Raw genomic sequence first — 20,998 nt, forward strand, 5'->3', positions numbered from 1 at the left:
CTCAATAATTGATAAAGAGGGGTTTCAATTTCATATTCAAATTTGAATTCAAAATAAAAAGTTAAAATTATTTTTAAAATATGCTTAATATCTAGTGAGTCTTGCACTTTAGATTAATTTTCATTTTACTTATTGTTTTTCTTAGTTATCTTTGTCTACTATCATTTTGTTCATTTATTCTCAGAATTATTATTTTGTTTTTTTCTGTTATTTCTGTGTATTTTTAGAATAAAAATGATTTTTTAAATATAAAAATAGAATCTATAATTTTCAGAATTTATAGTTTTAAAATTATATTCTCTTAAATTTGTAATTATAAAGACAAAATGGATATCAACTACAATATTGGGACAATGAGATATTATGACTAGGGTTGTAAACGAGCCGAGTCGAGCTCGAATATTGCCAAGCTCGACTAAACTCGAAAACTTTAAATGTAAGCTTGACTCAAAAACTCGCGAGTCTAAAATTTTCAAACTCGACTCGAACTCAAAAGATAATATTGAAACTCGACTCAAACTCAAAAAAAATTCAAGGACCAAAGCTCGAGACTCGAGCTCGATTGAAGCTCAATTCAAGCTCGTTTGAAGCTCGAAGACGGGTTAATTTCAATTGTTCAAACCCACCCCTTTTATACACTCCTTTACCCCTTATTCCCAAAAACCACCGATATGGATATGAACTGCTTTTAAACAGCTCGGCAACAACACACGAATGGGGTTGTCCAAATTCACACCCCACCAGCCCACCTTCAACTCCGATCCCCATCTCCATCTCCAGATCAAGGTTGCAGTAAAAAAGGAGAAAGAGATAGTAATCTATTTTCAAAACCAAAAACTCCTAAGGCCTAACTCGGTTCATCACTCACTAGCCCGAAGATCCAAAACAAAAAATGTTAGCTAAGTAAAAGGGTATAATAATAGTTTACAAAAGGATGGATTGAAGCTTTCATGAACTGATAACATCGTCTTCTTCATCTTCCATGATACTCTCCAATGAAGGCCTCCAAAAACCTATAAGCATGTCATCGGCGATTTTGGCTCTCTCTGCAGATCTGGATTTGTTTTCCATTTTAAAGACAATTATTTTCAACTGCTGGCTTCCACGTCACAAAGTCATCACATTGATTAAACACACCTCCAAAGTGAAAAAAAAAGTATTCAGCTAGCATTTCACAGATTAATACATAACCTTAATAAGAGTGATTGAAGACCCCATAAGAAAATGTGCCTAAATTATTGCACAGGAATGCCAATTGTCCAGAAAACAGAAGATAACAGGACCTGTTCATGAAACATGGTAACAAGAATAAGAAGAGTAACCTCCAGTTGTAACATATGCAGCGGTTCCAGGAGTCACTGTGTCACCAACCCCATCATTTCCAGCTCTTGATTGAGTTATTACAGGATACTCACCGGGGCCATCCGACGCAATCACAGCATAACCATCCTGCAATGCAACAGAAGTCTCATCAACTGTTTTCTTCCTTCTTAAACAAAGGGAAAATGTTTTAGAACAGAATTGAAACCTCATCAACTGTTCCTAATTCCCAGTCAAGGAAGTTTCAAACTACATCCAAATGAAAAACCAAATTGCAAAGCCATCTAATTAATCAATCATTATCTATCTATATATATGTGAAGCAGCAAAATTGCAAGATGAAAATCAAAGATCCTAATCGCAAGTTAGAAACCCGTATTGTTTGAAATTTCAAACAAAATTTCCTTCAATGGCTTCCATCATTATACCAATATTCATCTTCTTTTTCTTGCTGTTTTGTTTTACTGCTATTTCTGTTTTGTTTGAAGTGCTCATGTTACATATAAAACAAAACTGAACTGTTATTAGCTAGCTTGATTTCTTGCATTAAACCAAACTCTTTGATGTTTCACGAACCCCTCGAACTATTTCTTGAAAAGTTATTGCTCGTGGGAATAACACCAAGTAATGACGAGTATATTAGAGTATAATAAATGTAATTCTTCTATGTAATGTGTTTATTATGTATAGAATTAGTCGTAATGTCGATCAAGTTTTAAGAAATAAAATATTATATGAAATGTATTTCAAGTATATTTTTAAAATATTAATAATTTTGTAACAAAGGAAATGTTGTTTTTCATAAAGTTTTGAGTTTAAATAAATGTATATGTAGGATGTGTGAGCATTATTAATTGATTAAGAAAATTTTAAACATATATTACTTTATAACTATCCCAAATTCTACTTCCATTCTAAAACGCTTTAATTGTTTATAATTATATATATCATAATTCTATCATGTATTACTGACTATTATATGATTCAAACTCGTATTTTCATTAAAAAATTAGTGATTGTATGAAATTGATGTTAACATGTTGACTAGGGTATGATAAAATATAATCACATTGTTTTAGTTGTATTTGTACATCAAATCTCCGTTTACATTATGTCGTCGAGTCAGTTTTTGAAATATTATGTTGGTGAGTCAGTGCTTTAAAGCAATGATGGTGTCGATAGTCATCATTAAGATATGATAAAATCATTTCTCAATCACCAAGTTATGTATATTTATTTTGCATGTTGATATGTTTATGTATAAGTATGTGAATGATTTATTTAATAGTCACATAACATCATTTTTCATAATTTATATGTTACCTTTATGTGCATAACTTAATCATTATCATATAATCAGATTTAGGTTTAGGGATTGAGTTTATGATTTAGGTTTAAGATTTATGTTTTAGAGTTTATTGTTTAGGTTTTAAGGTTTAGGGTTAATTACAAATACATTAATTAATAGATTTAGGATCGATTTATGATGCAAGTACATAGTATCTTGATATTAAATGCATTACAATATGATTTGGTTGTATTATAGAATTTTTAATATATTTTTAAATTTTATAATTATCAATAATGTATTTTTAATATATTTTAATAATGTAATTTTAAAAATTCTAAAATTATAATATAACATTTTTTTCGAGCTGCTCACGAGCTTTTCGAGTCGAATATAGAATAGCTCGTTTTGGTTCGTTAAGAACTCGAGTCGAGTATTTATCGAGCCTTGATCGAGTCGATCTAGATAACTCGCGATCTATTTCGTCTCATTTACAACCCTAATTATGACATTAAAGTACTTTTTTTACGTTCAATTCTTGTTCTTCCCTTTCGATTGATCTCCTTTTCTGCCCCGACTGTTGATATTACGTGTTTCTAGGGTTAGGGTTCTTCAATCTCTTCGATCGAGCCCTTTTTACCATCAATTTCTCATGGGTTTTCCTTTTATTGTCTATCCATGTTGATTTCTCCCTTTGGTTTGGTCTAATTCTGTTCAGGTTTCTCGATTCGTTTTCCTTCTAGGGGTTGTATTTGTTCCTCATGTTAGGGTTCGTTTCCATCTGAAATTCTTAGAGGGTTTCGGTGTTTTAAGCTGTGGCGTGATTTTTCGGAGGAGTTCTCTGTCGTGATTCTGTTGTTTTCTCAGCGAAATAGGAATTTAGGGTTAGGGCTTTCTTCAAAATTTGGGGATTCTCCAAGTAGTCCAAATTAATTAGGGAAAACGCGTCTTTCCGTAGTTAAATCAAATTTAGTACGACAGTAACTACTGGTCTCATCTCAATTGAGGCTTCCGGCGTATAAATCAAGACAATTTAGAGGTAATTGACTTTAATAATTAAAAATTATTCAATTTTCTGTGTTTAGTGTCTTAATTCTTGCTTTGATGGCATTGTTATTAACCTTCTACTAAAGTAAAACCTTTTTTTTGTTAGGTGGTGAAATACCATTTATCTTAGTTGCGCTTGTAGAATGAAATGACATGTGCATTGTAATTAATATTTTTAGTGTTATATCAAAATCTCTTGGTTATGTCAAACAATGTTTACTGTTCAGTTTCCTTTTACCTAAGCTTATTCTGAAAGTGATGTATTTTTGTCTTACTATGCGTCACTGTGCATTTGCTGTTGTGCTACTGACTTGCATTAGTTGCGTCTCCATCTTTATCCCTCATTAAAATTATTATTATACCTTCTCTTATAATTAATTGTGTGTCCCACAGGTGTTAAATGGGATTTAAGAGGCCTTTTGAAGATGAGGAGCTGCAAGAACTTCCTTTCAAGAATTGGAGACAATTTGGCTATAATGACAAGCCGACTCGGTGTGCCGTACTATTCCTCATAGTTATAGTCCTTCAAAACCTCATATTTCAGGTAAAGGGTGGCTGTTATTCTTGTTTTATGCGAATGATTCATATTCTTCTGCAGTTGAAGTTGAGGGTGGATTTTGTAAACACCAGTGGTATGAAGAGGATTCCGAGACTACTGCTCCCATATCTTTGGTCACTAGCACTTCTAGTGAGGAAGATACAGGCACTGGTGTAGCAGCTATTTCACCTGTTCGTCTGAATATTTTGACTCTGGTTTCCAGCAAAGAACATTTTCTCCTGTTGAGGATGACTATTATTTACTTTTGGATCGGTCTCCTCGAAAACAAGTTCCACTTGGGCCTAATCATCAAGCCACTGTTCCATCGTGAAGAATAATAAGTTTGCCCAGAATGACTCAGAAACGGCACATAATGACAGTGAAGATATTAGGATGGGAACATGTATCATTCAATGCCGACTCGGATTTGTCTGCTAACCAAAGTGGTAATGTTGCTGCTGGCAGAACTGATTGTAGCTGCCTGGATAGGGGCTCTTCAAGATGTGTGCAACAGCATGTTATGGAGGCATGGAAACTATTACGGGAATCCCTTGGGCATGAAAATTTGTGAAAATGGGGTTTTATAACATGGGAGAGATGTAGCATACAAATGGAGTGAAGAAGATGAAGAGACATTTCACGAGGTTGTTTACAATAATCCAGTATCATTGGGTAAGAAATTTTGGAAGCAGTTGTCAGTGGTTTTCCCATCACGATCCAACAGAGAGCTTGTCAGCTATTAGTTCAATGTCTTTATCCTTCAGAGGCGAGCTATTCAAAACAGATCCAGTAGTCTGGACATTGATAGCGATGATGAGTTTTATGGAAATCAACAGCCTTACAAAGTTCAAGCTCTAGAAGAAGATGAAGACTCTATTGAATCCCTTGCTGATCAGGAAGACAATAACAACGGGGATGATGATAGCGGCAACTCCTATGGTGATAATGGTGTCGAATATTATAGCAGGGCTGCAACAAGGGAGGATTATGGTACAACCCTTCCGTTCAAAGGACATGCTACGAAGTCATTTGATGCTAGCAGGTTCGATTCTGTTTTCCAACAAACGGACAAGGGTTTCAGAATAATGGAGGATATCAATGTACAGTATGACCCATGTATGTCTTTCGAGTTTCAGCCAAACATGATTGACGCTCATAATCTGATTGACACAAAGGCTAACTTGCATGTTAGTGGAACGAAGAGCGACCTCAGCAAGTCTTTGCAGCAAGGTAAACTAGATGAAGCTAGTGAGCTGGTGAAATGTTTATTTATTGGATACATGTGATGCCAAAATCTGGGACACTAGGTATTCTACATCTTCGACAAAAGGCATAGATCTCCTGCCGACATCCAACATAATCGAAGAGATTTTCGGACAAGACACATGAGATAAAGAAATAGATAGTTTGCTCTTGAATTGTCCAGAATCTTCTCGTTAGATAAGGCCAAGGTTTTGGTTCTTAAACATTTTTTTCCTTGTAAATCATCTACCAACTGTATTTTGCTTCAGCAAATGGGATCCTTTTTGCTTTTGTATATGATATTTGACTTTAATACAAGGCTGGTGATAGCTATCATAAAAGTACCTTGCTATTGCATTGATGAATTCAACCAAAATTTTTCTCCGGTTTGTTTTATTCTTTTATCTCTATATTAGCATTGCGTGCTATATGGGATTGCATTGTGTCAACTAAGCACGTCCAAGTTTTTAGTAGGAAAACAACAAAGTTGTCATCTTGAATACAACCCTAACTATTATCTAATGTCAATGAAATGACAATATAGTGGCATTATCATTTAGCGATGATAATGTTCGAACATAAATGAATCAGATACACCTTTGTTTGTATTCGTTCTTTTATTAAATTAACATAAAATTTTTGTTCTTAATCATTTATTTAGCTTAATCAACAAACAGTTCACGACATGTTCGAAATAACTTCTCATAAACTTGTTTTCCAATATAGGATCAAAGTACTTCTTCCTATGATCTAAGTGCATTCTCAAAAATCAAGTCAAAGTGAATTGCACGGTGTAGACATCAATTTTTTTTTATTTTAAAATTTATTATTATTATTATTATTATTATTATTATTATTATTTATTAATATTACAAAACCCAAATCGAGGCCCAATTACAAACTTGGTAGCCCAGATCCAGAAGCCCATAACAAACCCTAAACCCAATTTAGGGTTTGTATCATCCAGCCGCCTCTTCAACTACCACGCGGCGCCTCCTCTGCTGCCAACACCACTGCCGACGCTCCACCAGTGCCACGCCTCCGATGAAGACTCCAGAAGACTCAGAGCAGCCGCACACGTTGAAGTCTAGAGTGAGTCACCACTATAGTTTGGTGACTCACTAAACTTTGCCCTATTATCCGGTCCGAAGAAGACTCTGTGGTGGCTATAAAAGCCACCACCGAACCTGCAAAAAAAGGAGGAGAGGAAGGACCGGAGATAACAAACAACAACAAGCCAAACAAAACCCATAGCAACAAATCAAAAAGCAAAGAGAGAATAGAGTGAGAAAACTTACCACCGAGGAAGCTACGCCATAGTCAGAACCTTCGCACGCCGCAAAAGAAATTGAAATACCGAGAGTATTTCTGTAGATCTAGGTAACTACAAGGCTTTTTAGAGAAAAAGGACACCGGATTCGTCTTTAGGACATTCGGATCTTTATTTTGGGAAATTTTGAAATTTTCCTGCCACCGGCAGCGGTGGCCGGTGGTGATTGCCGACGCCGTAGCACGGCTGCCGGGCGGTGGCCTCTCTCTCAGTTTTAGAGAGAGGCGAGAGAATTCTAGTTCTCTCTCAGTATTGAGAGAGAAGGGAGAAAAGAGAATGAGAGAGCTGGCCCTTCGGGCCAGCCATTTGGGGAATTTATACCCCTTCCCGAACGACGTCGTTTTGAGAAGGGGTATATGCGTAATTTACATGTATGGCTAAACCCTTTCCGTAGCCATCCGAGTTTTGTAATCATTCATTTTAGTCACTAAAACTAACTTCTGAATGTTCTAATTCAGTCTTCGAATTTTATTTTATTATGTTTTAATCCTTACCAGTATTAAATAATATATTTAGGATAAATATCATATTTAGTCCCTATTAATTTTAATATTTCTATTTTAATCACTGATTAAATAAATAATGGTTAATTACACTACTAGTATTTATATTTTATGATAATTCTAATCATGTCTCTTAAATATTTATATTTTATAATTTGATCATTAAATTTTATATAATCTTAATTTTAACCATAAGTTTTATTATTTTTAAATTTTTAAGTTCATATATTTATAAATATGATCCATTAGTTTTTAATATTATTACTTTTAATTTTTTAATTTTAATTATTGTTATTTTATTTTATTATTACGTTTGATATATGTTTAAATTATTATCTTCATGATAATTTTATTATTATTATTAAGTTATATAAATATATTTATATAATATTTATTTATTTATTCTATTTGTTTATTCAATAAAAATCTTATTTATAAATTTAATTTTATAAATTACTTTTAAGAAAAATAAACATATTTTGATATGTATTTATTATTTAATATCTAAGAAAAGAGCTGTCTTAAAATACCTAGAAGTCTTTTCTGATATTCTTAAATAAATAAATGTCTTACTTTTATAAATTGTATATATTAATCTATTTTTTAGATAAATGTTTTAATATTTATTTATTTTTTAATATCAAAGGAAAGAACTGTCTTAAAACACCTAGAAGCTATTTTCTGATATTTCTAAATAAATAAACATCTTATTTATATAAATTAATAAATTTACTTAAAATTATAGTAATAAATTTAAATTAAATATATTTTGAATTTTTAATTTTTAATAATAGAGACAATTTATAATTAAAAAGTACCAATTTTGGGCGTTGTAGGGGTGCTAATCCTTCCCTAAACGTAACCGACCACGAATCCCTTTTTATTATTAAAAAGAACGAATTTTTGGTTAAAACACAGATCAGTTTATCTTTTAATTGATGTTTTCTTAAAAACTCTTTTAAAAGATATTTTTTAGGTATTCGACCTACCTGACCCAAAAGGCCGATGGCGACTCCCAAATTATTTTCAAAACCATTTATTCACATCACTTTTCCCGTCAAGTAAATATTTCGTACCCGGACGAAAACCGGTTACGACACACGGAATTGGATTATCAACTTTCTTTATGTGTACATAACTTAGATTAATACAATAAAAGGATGATTACCGAGTTAAGTAGTAAGGAATTTATTGATATTTTAAGAAGCCGATTCGATTCATCTCTGTATATAATCGAAATATGTAAAAGAAAAAAACAAAGAAAATGGGGGCCAAACACAATTTGACATACTGGCACATATACAGAACTGATCTCTTTTAGTGGAGGCAAAGGTACGATGAATTGGAGATTCTGCCCTTACAAGCAAGACAAAAGCTAAGGCATTGTTTGGATGTTGCAACAGAAGAACTCCTCACTCGTCGGGGATCCTTAAAACAAATCTCGACCGTTCAATTCCTATCACCGGATGGTTCTCACTTGAATACACGTGCTGCCTATCTTTTTAATTTTCCCTTTTAATCTCTTTGCTTACATGCATGGAATTCTCCTCCAAATACAATACAAAAACGAAGGGTATATACAGAGAGAGGAAATGAAAGTCATGGGTTTATTTCTTCCTTCTTCTTCTTCTTGTAAGCCTGATCATTGCCTTCATTAGCGACCCATCACCTTTAAAAGTTTGATTTTTCAAATTCAAAAGGATTTTGTTGTTGGTTTCACTGGAATAAGGTGTTTGGGATGAGATGAAAATGAGATTTTAAAGATTGTATCTTTTGGGTCGGATCTCTTTTGTTGTACTTGAAACAGAAACTGTCACATCTCATTGCCAATTCTCGTTTTGATCATCATCATCATCTCCACTGAAACGGAAGCAATCAACTTTGTAATCTGTTTTTCTTTTTCTTCTTTTCCTCTACCCCTTGATCTAGATTTTGATTCTTTGTTCCTGGTGAGAGCAAAGATCATTGAAAAAAATGCAATCTTTTTGAAGATTTGAGATAAGAAATGAGTCATTGTTCTTGTTTGATTTACCGGGCATTTTCAGTTTTCCAGTGATCATTCTCTAATGGAACAAAATAGAGAGAAGAAGTTTGTTTGCAAGTATTGCAACAAAAGGTACCCTTGTGGTAAGTCCTTAGGGGGTCACATGAGGACTCATATGAACAATGAGAATCGTGCTGAAGCAGAGGGAAGAGCTGAAATCTCCTCCATAAACAAGTTTCTTTCCACATCTAATGCAACTTATGATCTGAGGGGAAACCCCAAGAAAAGCAAGAGATTTTCTGATGAATCAGGCAATGGCACTTTGCTCAGAGAGATGATGATTTGCAAAGAATGTGGTAAGGGTTTCCAGTCATTGAAAGCACTCTGTGGTCACATGGTTTGTCACTCTGAGAAAGAGAGGGTCTTCCAGAGATTTGAGGATCATTGTGATGATCAATCAGACACTGAAAAATCAGCAAGTAGGATGAGGAGATCCAAAAGAACAAGGTTAAAAAATTGTACCTGTTCAATTTCTATACCAAATGGTTCATCATCTGTTTCAGGGATTGAGGATCAGCAAGAACAAGAAGAGGTTGCTGTGTGTTTGATGATGCTTTCAAGGGACTCTTCTGGTTGTAACAAAGGATTGAACTCGGTTGCTTATTCTTCAGATAACAACTCGGTTGTTTTGGAGGCTAAATCATCTGTTAAGAAACAAAGGGAAACCAAGCTGAAATCTACCGAGACTGGACCCAAGAAAATGAAGTCAAGAATAGGAGCTGAAGATGTGAGTAAATTCAAGTGTTCATCGAATGGCAAAGCTGAGAAGAAGTTAGGGTCAAAGAGGAAGAAAGGGCACGAGTGCCCTTTCTGTTTCAGGGTTTTCAAGTCAGGCCAAGCTTTGGGAGGTCACAAAAGGTCACATTTTGTTGGAGATCCAGAGGACACAACATTGCTCATCAAACAAGACTCACCAGAGATGCCATTGCCACCTCTAATTGACCTTAACCTTCCAGCTCCTGGTGAAGAAGATGCAATTTACAGTGTATAAAATGAACAAATTTTACTTCTTTTTTATCCTTCTGCTATAAGGTAAATGACATGCCCCTCATCATTCTTAATGCTCTCCTTTTGTCTCTAACAAAGATAAGTTTATCCACCGCTACGTCTCTTGAGTCAAGTAATAAAAAGTTCGATTTTTTTTTTATAGAAAAATGTTGGAAGATTTTAATCTCTTGTTCTAAAATTCTTTTCAGCTCGAATCTGAATATCAAAAGTTTCTCAATCTTAAGTGACCTTTGTTTATCAGTTATCACAATGTTCTCCCCCATTGAACAAATAGTTCAAGAACTTAGGTCAACCTTCATTACCAAGCCAAGCTTGTAAAGTAGGTAAAGCTTAGTTCAGTTTTGTGAAATTAAAATATTACCCTTTCTTTGAGCCATGGAGATGGCATTGAAACATTGGAAGATACATGGAGTCTTTTTTCTAATAGTACGAGAGATTATAATACAGTATTTATTTATAATATTTATTGATTATTGACAACACATGTATACTATATAGACGTAATTATTCGAACTTTAGGAAAACGAAAAGTAATGCTCTTAATAATCTATGTCAATAATCTATGACATGAGAGAACAACGATGAACATTTGGTACATTTTGGCATTTAATTTGACAGGTGGTATACACTTGTTTATCTTTATTATATAATTATTACAGCACGCCATGTCCCTTTTGTTTCGTTGATCATTTATTATATTCTCTCATCCTTTGATAGCGTCTACTTGAGAAGGACGTTAATTGATCTGTTTGCTGCTTGAATGGGCTTCGATTTTTGTTGTGCTTTTAAAGCTGAATCATGGTGGTGGAGTGAGATTTAGGGCATTGAATTTGGGGTTTTCTTTCAATCATAAAGGAGCCCGTTAGGAAATGGTGGAAAATCCTAATTGGGCTCAAAATGCTTGTTATTATTTTATCTTCGTAGAAACTTGCTGGGTATGTGAGCTTTTGGACCACACCAAACCAAGACTTTCATATATGAGTATGGTTGTTGTCTGATTTGATTCGTGTTTATCTTTGTGTACATATATATCTTCAACGCATACTATATATGTTTATTCTTTTTGGATAAAATTCATATGACTTTCCATATTTTTAACATATTTTTTTCTTTCATTTTCATTTTAATCGACTTTTGTCGGTTAAAAGAGTTTCTTATTAAAATTCATTTCGAAATAAATTGACGTGCTTTTATCATAAACTTCAATCATTTTTCATTTGTATTTTTAAATTTTCAATTTGTTTGACAATTAAAATCCAATTATCAACTTTGTTTATTGACTATAGTTAAATTTGAATATCCATTAATAAAGTAAGTATTATTAAAACCTTATATTTATTTACTAGAAGGACTTGATTGGATTACATAAAAATTAGCTGACCCTTATTCCCATATGTAATGGGGTAAGGAGAGGTAGGATAGTAGGCTGCCTCCAACGTCAGATTGAAAGCAGCTTCCGTAGAATACCTCCGAATTATGAAATGATTACATCTTTCTTCTAAATGAGTGGAAAGTGGACACATCCCAGAAGAAGAAGAAAAGTCAATAAGCTTGATCTTTATCGGTATGGTAAAAAATTGAAATCAACAAGTTTTAATCTGATTTGATTTAATAGATTTTTTTTTCAAAATCAAATTATAAGATATGATATTTTTTATTTGGGTTAATAATACAGATGATCACTTATGATTGTGTTTTGTTTATTTTTTGCCATTGATCTCAAAATACATAAGATATGATCACTTTCGTTCTTATTTAATTAAGATGTGATCATCACGAGTTAACTGTCATTAAATATTTTGGTATAATCGCAAATTTAGATGTTGTTATTTACATACTCTCTCAATGTAGTCATGCTACTAATAAATTAAAATAAACTTAATCCTCTAATCGAGTGATGTCATATGTCATTGGTGTCACGTGTCGTGTCACGTGTCACTATTTGGTTGTAGGACTAACATTATTTTAATTTAACAAGCAAACCAAATTTGTGAAAAATAAATATACTAAATTAAAATAGAGTTAGTCATGCAACCAAATTGTGACACATGACACCAATGACACGTGACATCATTCGATTGGATGAATACATTTATTTTAATTTATTAAAAATATGACTAAATTGAGAGAATATGTAGATAATAGGGATCAAATGTGTGATTCTACCAAAATGTCACGTAACTTAATCCGTTAACGACAATTAACCTATAGTGACCAGGTCTTAAATAAATAAAAATAAAAATGATCATATCTTAATTAAATAAAAACGATAGTAACAATATCTTATGTATTTTGTAATCATAATCAAAAGCGAACAAAACACAAACATAAGTGATCATTTGTGTATTTAACCTTTTTTTTATTGTTAGGGTACGATAAAAATCGAGGTTACATTTAGACAAAACATAAAAACTAGAAAAGGCAAAAATTCGCTCCTTATTGCCTCATTAGGTTACCATATCTTTTTTGGGTACATATTAGGTTACCATCTTTAATCTATCTAGATCTTGAATTGAGAACTTATAGGTATATAAATAACATTAGAACTTCAAATAAAATCGAAATTAGTTTAACCTTAAATTGATTGAGTTCTATGTAACCATTAAACATCGTAAATCTAGGAGAAAAAGCCAAAACAAAAAATTTAACTAAAAGGGAGAATTTCGGGGGAAAAAAAGGTTTAAAATAATAGAAAAAGTAGAGGGGCCGAGGAAGATTAAATGTATTCACGGAATGTAAGATTATCAATACGAATAAAAGATTATCAGAGAATAAGATTACTTGAAATATTATATTTTGTGTTTGATTGGTTTAGCAGGAATGTAAGATTACCGTGTTTGGTTAAATGAATAAATGATTATTGGAATGTATATTTGATCAAATTGTCCTTATTATATATTTATTTTTTTAACAAATTTAAAAATATTTATATATTTTCTTTAAAAAATTTAAATTCATAAAATTTATATAATTTTTTTACAAAATTAAAAATTTAAAAATGTTTAATGAAAGGGTAAATTTTTATTTTAACCCCTGAACTTCATATAAAATTTTAATTATAGATTTTTTTTTGTAAATCTAAAATAGTTTAAGGATAAATTTATAATTTAACCTTCGTAGAATTTTTATTATTCAATGAAAGATTAAGAATATTTTTGAAAGAAAAAAAATTTTAAGGGCATTTTAGTTTAAAACGTCGGTAATCCAACAATACCTAAAGAAAGTGAGGTGATGACATTCTCGGTAATATATCCCAAAAAATCTAATATTAGTAATGTAAGATTACCGGAAATGACATTCCCGGCCAACCAAACGAAAAAATATGAATTTCATTCTCATGAAAATATCACGTTCCTCCAACCAAACACACCCTAAAACAACATTGAAATTCACGCAACTGAGCCATTAAAAACAAGTGGCGCCCATTAAGCCAAAAAAAGAAGAAAGAAAGTGGCACCCAATTATTAGCATTTATTCATTATTATTTACCGATTTCTGCACTTCACAGTCACGTACGAAATCGTGATGAGATCCAAAGTTAATATCGATAACAGCGCAACAGATCCAATACATAAAAGGTAGTGTAACATACACAAACCTATATATACACACATGGTTTTAATATTTCCTCATTAAGCTTAGAATTAATTAATATTAAACTCTCCTTTTAGAACAAAATATTGATTATCAGTGTATGGAGTAGCGCAAGTCAGAACCTAGTGGCTCTAAAAACCAGTATTAGAGCTAAAAAAAATGTGAACTGTTGTACCTAACCTCTTGCATTTAAACCTAATAGTAAACAGGAATTTCAAGATATATCCGCATGCATAAGCATCAAATATTAGATTTATACATACATATATTCATATGCATGTATTACATGCGAAGGGTTTAGGTTAGATAAATCTTCCCATTACGAGAATGAACTCATCATGTGAGCAAAATACTATCGAGAAAGGAATTGTATTTTCTGGTAGAAAACTCACTTTTATCTTGAAACAAACAAAGAATTGCCTTGGTTTGGCACTTGCAGGCTCTTTAGCTGATCCTTAGGGCAAGATCAGTGACCTTCAGTACTTCATCTACCAAATCGGTGGATATAACCTGTATTTGGAAAGAAAGAAAAAAGAACTAAGAACAGGGTTAGTGTCAAATGAATAAAAGAACTGTATAACCTAGCTATATACCCTAAATTCTTATGGCATATTAGTTATTACTATATGGATCGGATTAATGTTCTCCACTTGATTTTTATGCTTTTTATTCCAAAACCGACAGGCACACACACTTCAAAGTTCAACTCCAACCAGATTTTCATATATCCTTTGACGTGTCTAGAAAAAAAAAATAGTACCAATCATTCTGCTTTTTCTTCATCTTTCATCACCTCCACAAGCGTTGAACAAAGACCTAATCCCGCTTTCTGTCTTTCCGCTTTTTTTTTCACTCTTCTTGTAGGTCTGGTAAACAGACACGTTTCCCAAATGGTATGAACCAGAAGTTATTCTTTTCTTTGTTCAACACTCACTAACCAACTCACCAACCAACATTAGAGTTCCAGTCCCATCAATAATAAGGGGCGGATGGTAACGACAACCAGAGGGGTCTTGCCCCGAAGTTTAAAAATTTACATTTTATTACTCAAAATCTTTTTAAAACTTTTACTATACCCTCTCAATATTTTTAAAAATTCTTAAAATCTTTTTTTTTAATATTTTTAATCAGGTTCTCTCAAAATTAAAAGTACAGTTCTAATTTTTATTTTTATTTTTAAAAATAATCACATTCTCAACTTCTTTAGAAAAATCTTATTAAACCCCTAAAAATTTCAAAAACTTTGATAAGACTTCCAAAAAAAATTAAAATATTTGATTAGACCCTTCCAAATTATCTCCACAAGGTTCGCCACTGTCAATAATCTATGTAGTTTTGTTGGTTGAACATTCATTAGCATTTTAGTAAACATTAGAGTTTGAGTCTCACTAATAATATATTTGGTGAGTAATTTATAAGTAGTACTTTTAATCTTTTATGAAGGTGAAGATATATTCTGATTCTGGACTAGAGCAGCTTTACCTCAACTTTTTTTATCACAAAGAGAAGGAAAGCAAAAAAAGAATTGTTCTATTTCCTCCTATAATGATCAATCAGCATAATCATGATGATAGGGATGTTCTATATAAAAGAAGGCCCTCCCTTTCCAAGACAGAACAATATTTGGTGCAATCTAGAAAAACCCAGAATCAAGGAATCCTTGTATAATAGACTTAGTTCCATATTCAAGACATCTTTATATCACACCACAGCAAATTAATATATAAGATGACACAGAATAATTGGAACCAAATTCTTGGTCAAAACATAAGAAGCCTTTGAATATATTTTAACTTCACTAATCTCTTAAAACAATCTAAACCACATATAATAAGCTAAGACTTCATGAAATCTCTTGCCGACGCATATAGATGATGACTAGATAGGCCATTTAGGATCCTTGATTAAGCTTAATAAAGCTGGCATCATCAAGATAAAATAGAGCAGTCCAGAAAACTAAATAGCCGATGAAAACTGCGATTCTATGAACCTTATAATGTGTATTGCTGGGAGGGAGAGGGAACAAGTAAATTACAAAGATAACCGTGAACTAATCTTGCTGCGAGGGAACAAGTAAATTACAAAGATGACCGTCACCCTATCTACCATATCATTGTACATATATCACAATATATGTATATCCATCAATGTTAAAGGTCGCAGTCGATTAGTGCTACAGTACAATATCATTCCAAGATAGATTAGGACTGGTCAAAAAATGTCAAAGGGGGTTCTATATATATCTCATCCTTGTGGTGTTAAATAGCCAAATATTAATCACAGTGGTCCATTAGAATCGTACTAGCTAAGAAGCTATGTAGTTTTGTGACGGCCTTGTGACCAATGGGAGGCTGAATCTTATCAATAACTAAGTTGAAGCCCTAACTAGTAAAATGCTCGGTGTTTCAGGCATTCTTCATCTCCCTTACCTTTTTCTTGGCTCAGCCAGACTGTAATTTATTGACTTGGAAACGGTACTTACAACAGTTCAACCTAGAGATTCTTCCAGGGTTAAACCATAGAACATAAAACATCAGACCAGGGTTATGCCACCGTTCATCAAGTTATAACTTAACACAAAGTAATCACTAGTTCCTCTTTGAGTTAAAAACAAAAAAAACTTTTGAAACTATAGTCCTTTCAACTTCCTATGCTCAATAGTCAACATACAAGAAGCAAACATAGACAAGAGAACAAACACACAAAATTCATGCAGATTAAGTGCGTCAAAGAGTTATAGCATGGCAGTCTGAGACTGAGAGTATGTAAACTTGGTTCAAGGAAGATATGCATACCATATTTTTTTCCTCATCTGTTACGCATTCCAGGAGGCACAATATCCCCAAGTAACCCTTCATCTTTGGAGAACTGTGGGGTGGGTTCTGGAAGCTCACGAGATTCTCTTACTTCAATAAATACTTGGTGCGACTGTGTTGTGCTTGGAGGGATTTCCCTATGTAACTGTATCCCATGTGGATGATAAAATTGAGAGATTGCAGGAGTAAATTGATGGGCAAAGGCAACTTCATGGTTGATGAGAACACCACGGGGGAAACCGACACTATGATGACAGTGTTGACCTTCATATGTAGTAATGACAATTGTGGGATCTTCAGAGGATCGTTCTACCCTCTTTTTCACTGTACATTTGCTATTTGTGCAGCGATAGTAGCTCCTGTGAAATTAACTAAGTTTCTCATGTTTAGCACAAAGATTCTGAAGAGTTTTACTTCAATTAATGAATGATTTTAAGCATGAAGTCATAATTTCACTACCCAAAACATAAGGAGCCTATCAAGGCTTTTTGCAACTCTACATACTTCATAACTTTGACCTCACTTTAGAAAATGCATGCATATTGTGCATATTCTTACATAAAATACGACTGAATAAGGAAATTATTTATGCAGTATTTGAAAAATAAAGATTAGTCAAATTAATAATCAAAAGGATAGTGGAACTAACATTCTAAGAAAATCTTCATATGCCATAGACACTTCTTATAAATCATATAGACATGAACCGAGGGAATCTCATGCTATGACCTAGTGGTTTAATAATCTATATATTCAACTTTGTTGAAGAAAGGTATCATTTAGTGCTAGTTTGTAACCCTTTGATTTCGGATATCTTTTTGTCAATGAACTGATGAATCTCCCTCCTATTATAACAAGGATCAAAGAAGGTTTAAAACTCATCGAAACACACTTTTGAAAAGAAAATTCATTATAATATTGGAAAATATATATGATTTACAATGTTTCAAGTTGAAGTTTATTTTGTTGAATAGAAAAAAGGCATGCATTGAATCAATTCAAAAGATGAATAATATAGAAATAGCAACAGACCTAGGAAATGGACTATTTTTAACAGCTTTTTGTCCATATTTCCGCCATCTGTATCCGTCTTCAAGATGGTCAACTTCACTCTTGGTCATGAAAGCAACACGTGGCTGCCGAATTCGCTTTTGCCCTTTCTTCCTCACCTTACTCCTACCAAAAAAAAAATCCACCTACAACTATCAACATGGAGGAGAAAAATGAATCCTAAGCATTAAATATTTTGCTAAAAAGAAGGTTAATGCATGTGTTTCAGTTTTCAAGTTATTCAATTGAAAGAGATTAAAAACTGAAGAACATATATTCAATGTAATGTAAAAAAATATTTGAATCACATACTTCATATATATATATATATATACTGCAATGAGATGAAAATCAAGTTTCCAAGTAATACAAAGAATTTTCTTATAATATGGAAGAAATTCATGATATAATGAGATGTCTGATCAAATCCCTTTTATAGCAAAAAACATTTTATGAACCTTAAATGCTACTAAATGTTCATAAATAAAGGTATAGTTTCTCTCTTTAAAAAATTAAATGAATGCATTTCAAAAGCCAGTAAGTGAAACCATAAAGAGCATTTCCCAATTCATAAAAAATGGAAGTCCACCTCAGAAGTAACACTAAAACCTATATATTTAACTTTTACCGGAGGGGATGAACGTGGAAAAACTGACAGACGCTTCAAAAAAAATTATGGAAGATGGTCCTAAATTATTCTAATTTGCAGTATCTATTATTTTTGTTACCGAAAGGGGAATTTCCCAGAAGCTATATTCCCGCTTTTTGACTTAATTAAAACAGAACAAAAAAGAAAAATCTGAAAGCAAAGCACGGCATTTCCTCCGCAGTAACGGCGGTGAAGACGGCCACTTCGTTAATAGCCAAAATGTAACTTTTAATTTTTGGCCTTCAATTTGACTTAATCGGACCTATTATTTCTCTAAATTTACGAATCTACCTAAGCCCCTTCCTCCCCCAACTTGCATGAAACAACAAGGTTGTTATCCGGGTTTCAAATCATGATCGCGTTTTCGGTTATTTTAAATTTATCGTGATTGTGACCGTCGCGGGCGCTATTAAGACCATCGCGATCGCTATTACGGTCTTCACGAGTAACTCGGACGATGACGAAACCACTATATCACGGCCGAAATCGCGATCGCCGTTTTTTAAAACCAGTTGTTATCTTCTTTTTCCAGTTTCAGTGTACGGACACCGAAAATTGCACCTTCTCGGACTCGGAGATTCTCTCTGATTTAAGCATGCCTTTTCGATGCCATGGCTTTTATTACCACCTGTTGTTTTTGCCCTCCGAAATTGGAATTAATTACGACTCAGTCCCACGAAATAACACAAAAAATGCTGAAGGATAAAAGTTCTTTTCTTTTTCATTCTCATTGTTGGTTAACTAATACTCACGGTATCTCAGGCTGTTTCCCGCCGATGTCCGTTGATTTCTCCAGCTGATCCTCGCTGGAGCTCGAAGACACCGACGGATTCGGTGTCGGTACTTCAGCTGACCTGCCCGGATTCGACGCCGTCCCTGAACACGAACCACCAGTCGCACCACAGCTCTTCGATGAGCCACTAAAATTTCCCGCCAAATCTGGCCTGGTGTTGGTCTGGTCTAGTTCACTAAACCTTCCGAACTCATCGGCGTGGTCCGGTTGTAAAATATTCCAACCGAATTCACTCAGTATACTGCTTTCCCTATCGAAGAAGTAATTGACGCTATCCGAGACCGAGTCAGGTCCAGCGAGTGTCCAGCTCGAGGTCGAATCGGATTTAAACTCGGTCCCAGCTGGATCAAGGCCCTCTTTATTTTCCATCCTCTAAACCTCGCGCCAAAAGAATAACAAAGAAAATCAAAGGATTCAAAGCATCAAAATAAAATCTAAAAGAAACGTAGATGGACCATGAGACAAAGAAACGAAGGAGAGAGATAGAGAGCTAGGGTTTTTGGCTAGTTTCCTAGTCCCGTCATCCAAACAGAAAAGGGAAATGGAAAGTTGGAGAATGAAAAGCACGCGCGAGTCAGAGAAGCTGGGGGGATAGGGAAAAGATAAGTTTTAAAAAATCGGCGTCAACCGAAAATAGTTACGGGAGGTTGATATTTAAGCTAGAGAGGAGGAGCGGGCGAGGCGGGTATGTGTGGGTCCCACGCGCATGAATGATGATGCAAATGGAAAAGAGATACTTCCCGACACGAAGAAGCAGCGCCATGTTTTATTTCCTCACTTGTTAATTGGGATTTCTTTTAATTATTTTATTTTTAATCATCCAATGAGTTTTTTTTCACTTTTATTTATACCCAATTAAGTTGCCTTTTAACATTTTTAATGATATTATCGATTTTTAATTTATTGATCGATTAATCAAAATTATATATCGTAAAGAGAGGATGAATTTTTCAAATCTAGTTTGCTTTGTTTAAGTTGTTAATATTTAAATTTCTAATCTTATTTAATGATTCTGAAGGATCGAAACCACCTCTCTGGATCAACTAATAATTGATTCTTTTCATAATCTTTAGTTTTAGTTTTATTATTTATATAATATGTGAATATCTACGTGCTTGAGTTTGTATATATAAAAAATATTTTATCATTTATACACACCATCATCTATGACATTTCTTATACATTTTTATTATCTATCGGTAAACAGTTTATTATCATATTTATATTATTTGTATTATCCGATCTATATTAGTCAGTTAAAAGATCATATAATTAACATTGACTACAAACCAAGCGAAACTTCATTCACAAATTTGTAAAACATTCTTGAGCAGATGCTGTTCAAGGGCCATGGCCTAACTCCTTCAAGTCTTTAAGTACATTGAGATATAAATTTATCAAATTTCCTATAACATAAATTATAGTATAATAAATAAAAAGATAAAATAAGTAAATAAATTCTAAATGATAAAGTACTTTTTAAAATCCCTTAATTATGAATTGTTGGACGAAAACAAAGTGTAAAAATTAAAAGATAAATATGTTATGCTAATTTTATTAAATGTAATGTCAATAACCTTAATTTTTAGATATTAAAAATAATTTGTTATTTCTAAAGTGAGGCTCTTTTGTAACCTTTCATAGGCCGATGACTCAATAAAAAATATTCAATAATTGGTAGATTATTTATATATTATAATTTTTTTATATAAATTTGATAAATTTATATCGTATTAAAATTATCAAATAGTGAGAACCCGTTGTATAAGCGTAGTG

General features: G+C 33.0%; 2 protein-coding genes and 1 pseudogene across 2 annotated transcripts; 2 read left to right on the plus strand and 1 right to left on the minus strand.

Annotated features, from left to right (window-relative positions):
* The first annotated feature begins 3,143 nt into the window (after positions 1–3,143).
* Positions 3,144–5,758, plus strand: LOC120130476 (annotated as a pseudogene).
* Positions 5,759–9,322: 3,564 nt separating this feature from the next.
* Positions 9,323–10,348, plus strand: LOC120130630 (zinc finger protein ZAT4-like). Its single transcript, XM_039147835.1, has one exon. It carries the CDS (start codon positions 9,335–9,337, stop codon positions 10,301–10,303), a length of 969 nt encoding a protein of 322 aa, XP_039003766.1. The 5' UTR covers positions 9,323–9,334; the 3' UTR covers positions 10,304–10,348.
* A 6,373-nt stretch (positions 10,349–16,721) lies between these two features.
* On the minus strand, positions 16,722–19,685 carry LOC120130937 (probable WRKY transcription factor 57). The gene is made up of 3 exons (XM_039148083.1): positions 19,182–19,685; positions 17,763–17,906; positions 16,722–17,089 (listed from the first exon to the last, which is right to left on the minus strand). Exons 1-3 carry the CDS (start codon positions 19,589–19,591, stop codon positions 16,723–16,725), a joined length of 921 nt encoding a protein of 306 aa, XP_039004014.1. The 5' UTR covers positions 19,592–19,685; the 3' UTR covers position 16,722.
* Positions 19,686–20,998: the final 1,313 nt, after the last annotated feature.

The sequence above is a fragment of the Hibiscus syriacus genome, unplaced genomic scaffold (assembly GCF_006381635.1).
Source record: "Hibiscus syriacus cultivar Baekdansim isolate YM2019G1 unplaced genomic scaffold, ASM638163v2 tig00001674_pilon, whole genome shotgun sequence".
Lineage (NCBI taxonomy): Eukaryota > Viridiplantae > Streptophyta > Magnoliopsida > Malvales > Malvaceae > Hibiscus > Hibiscus syriacus.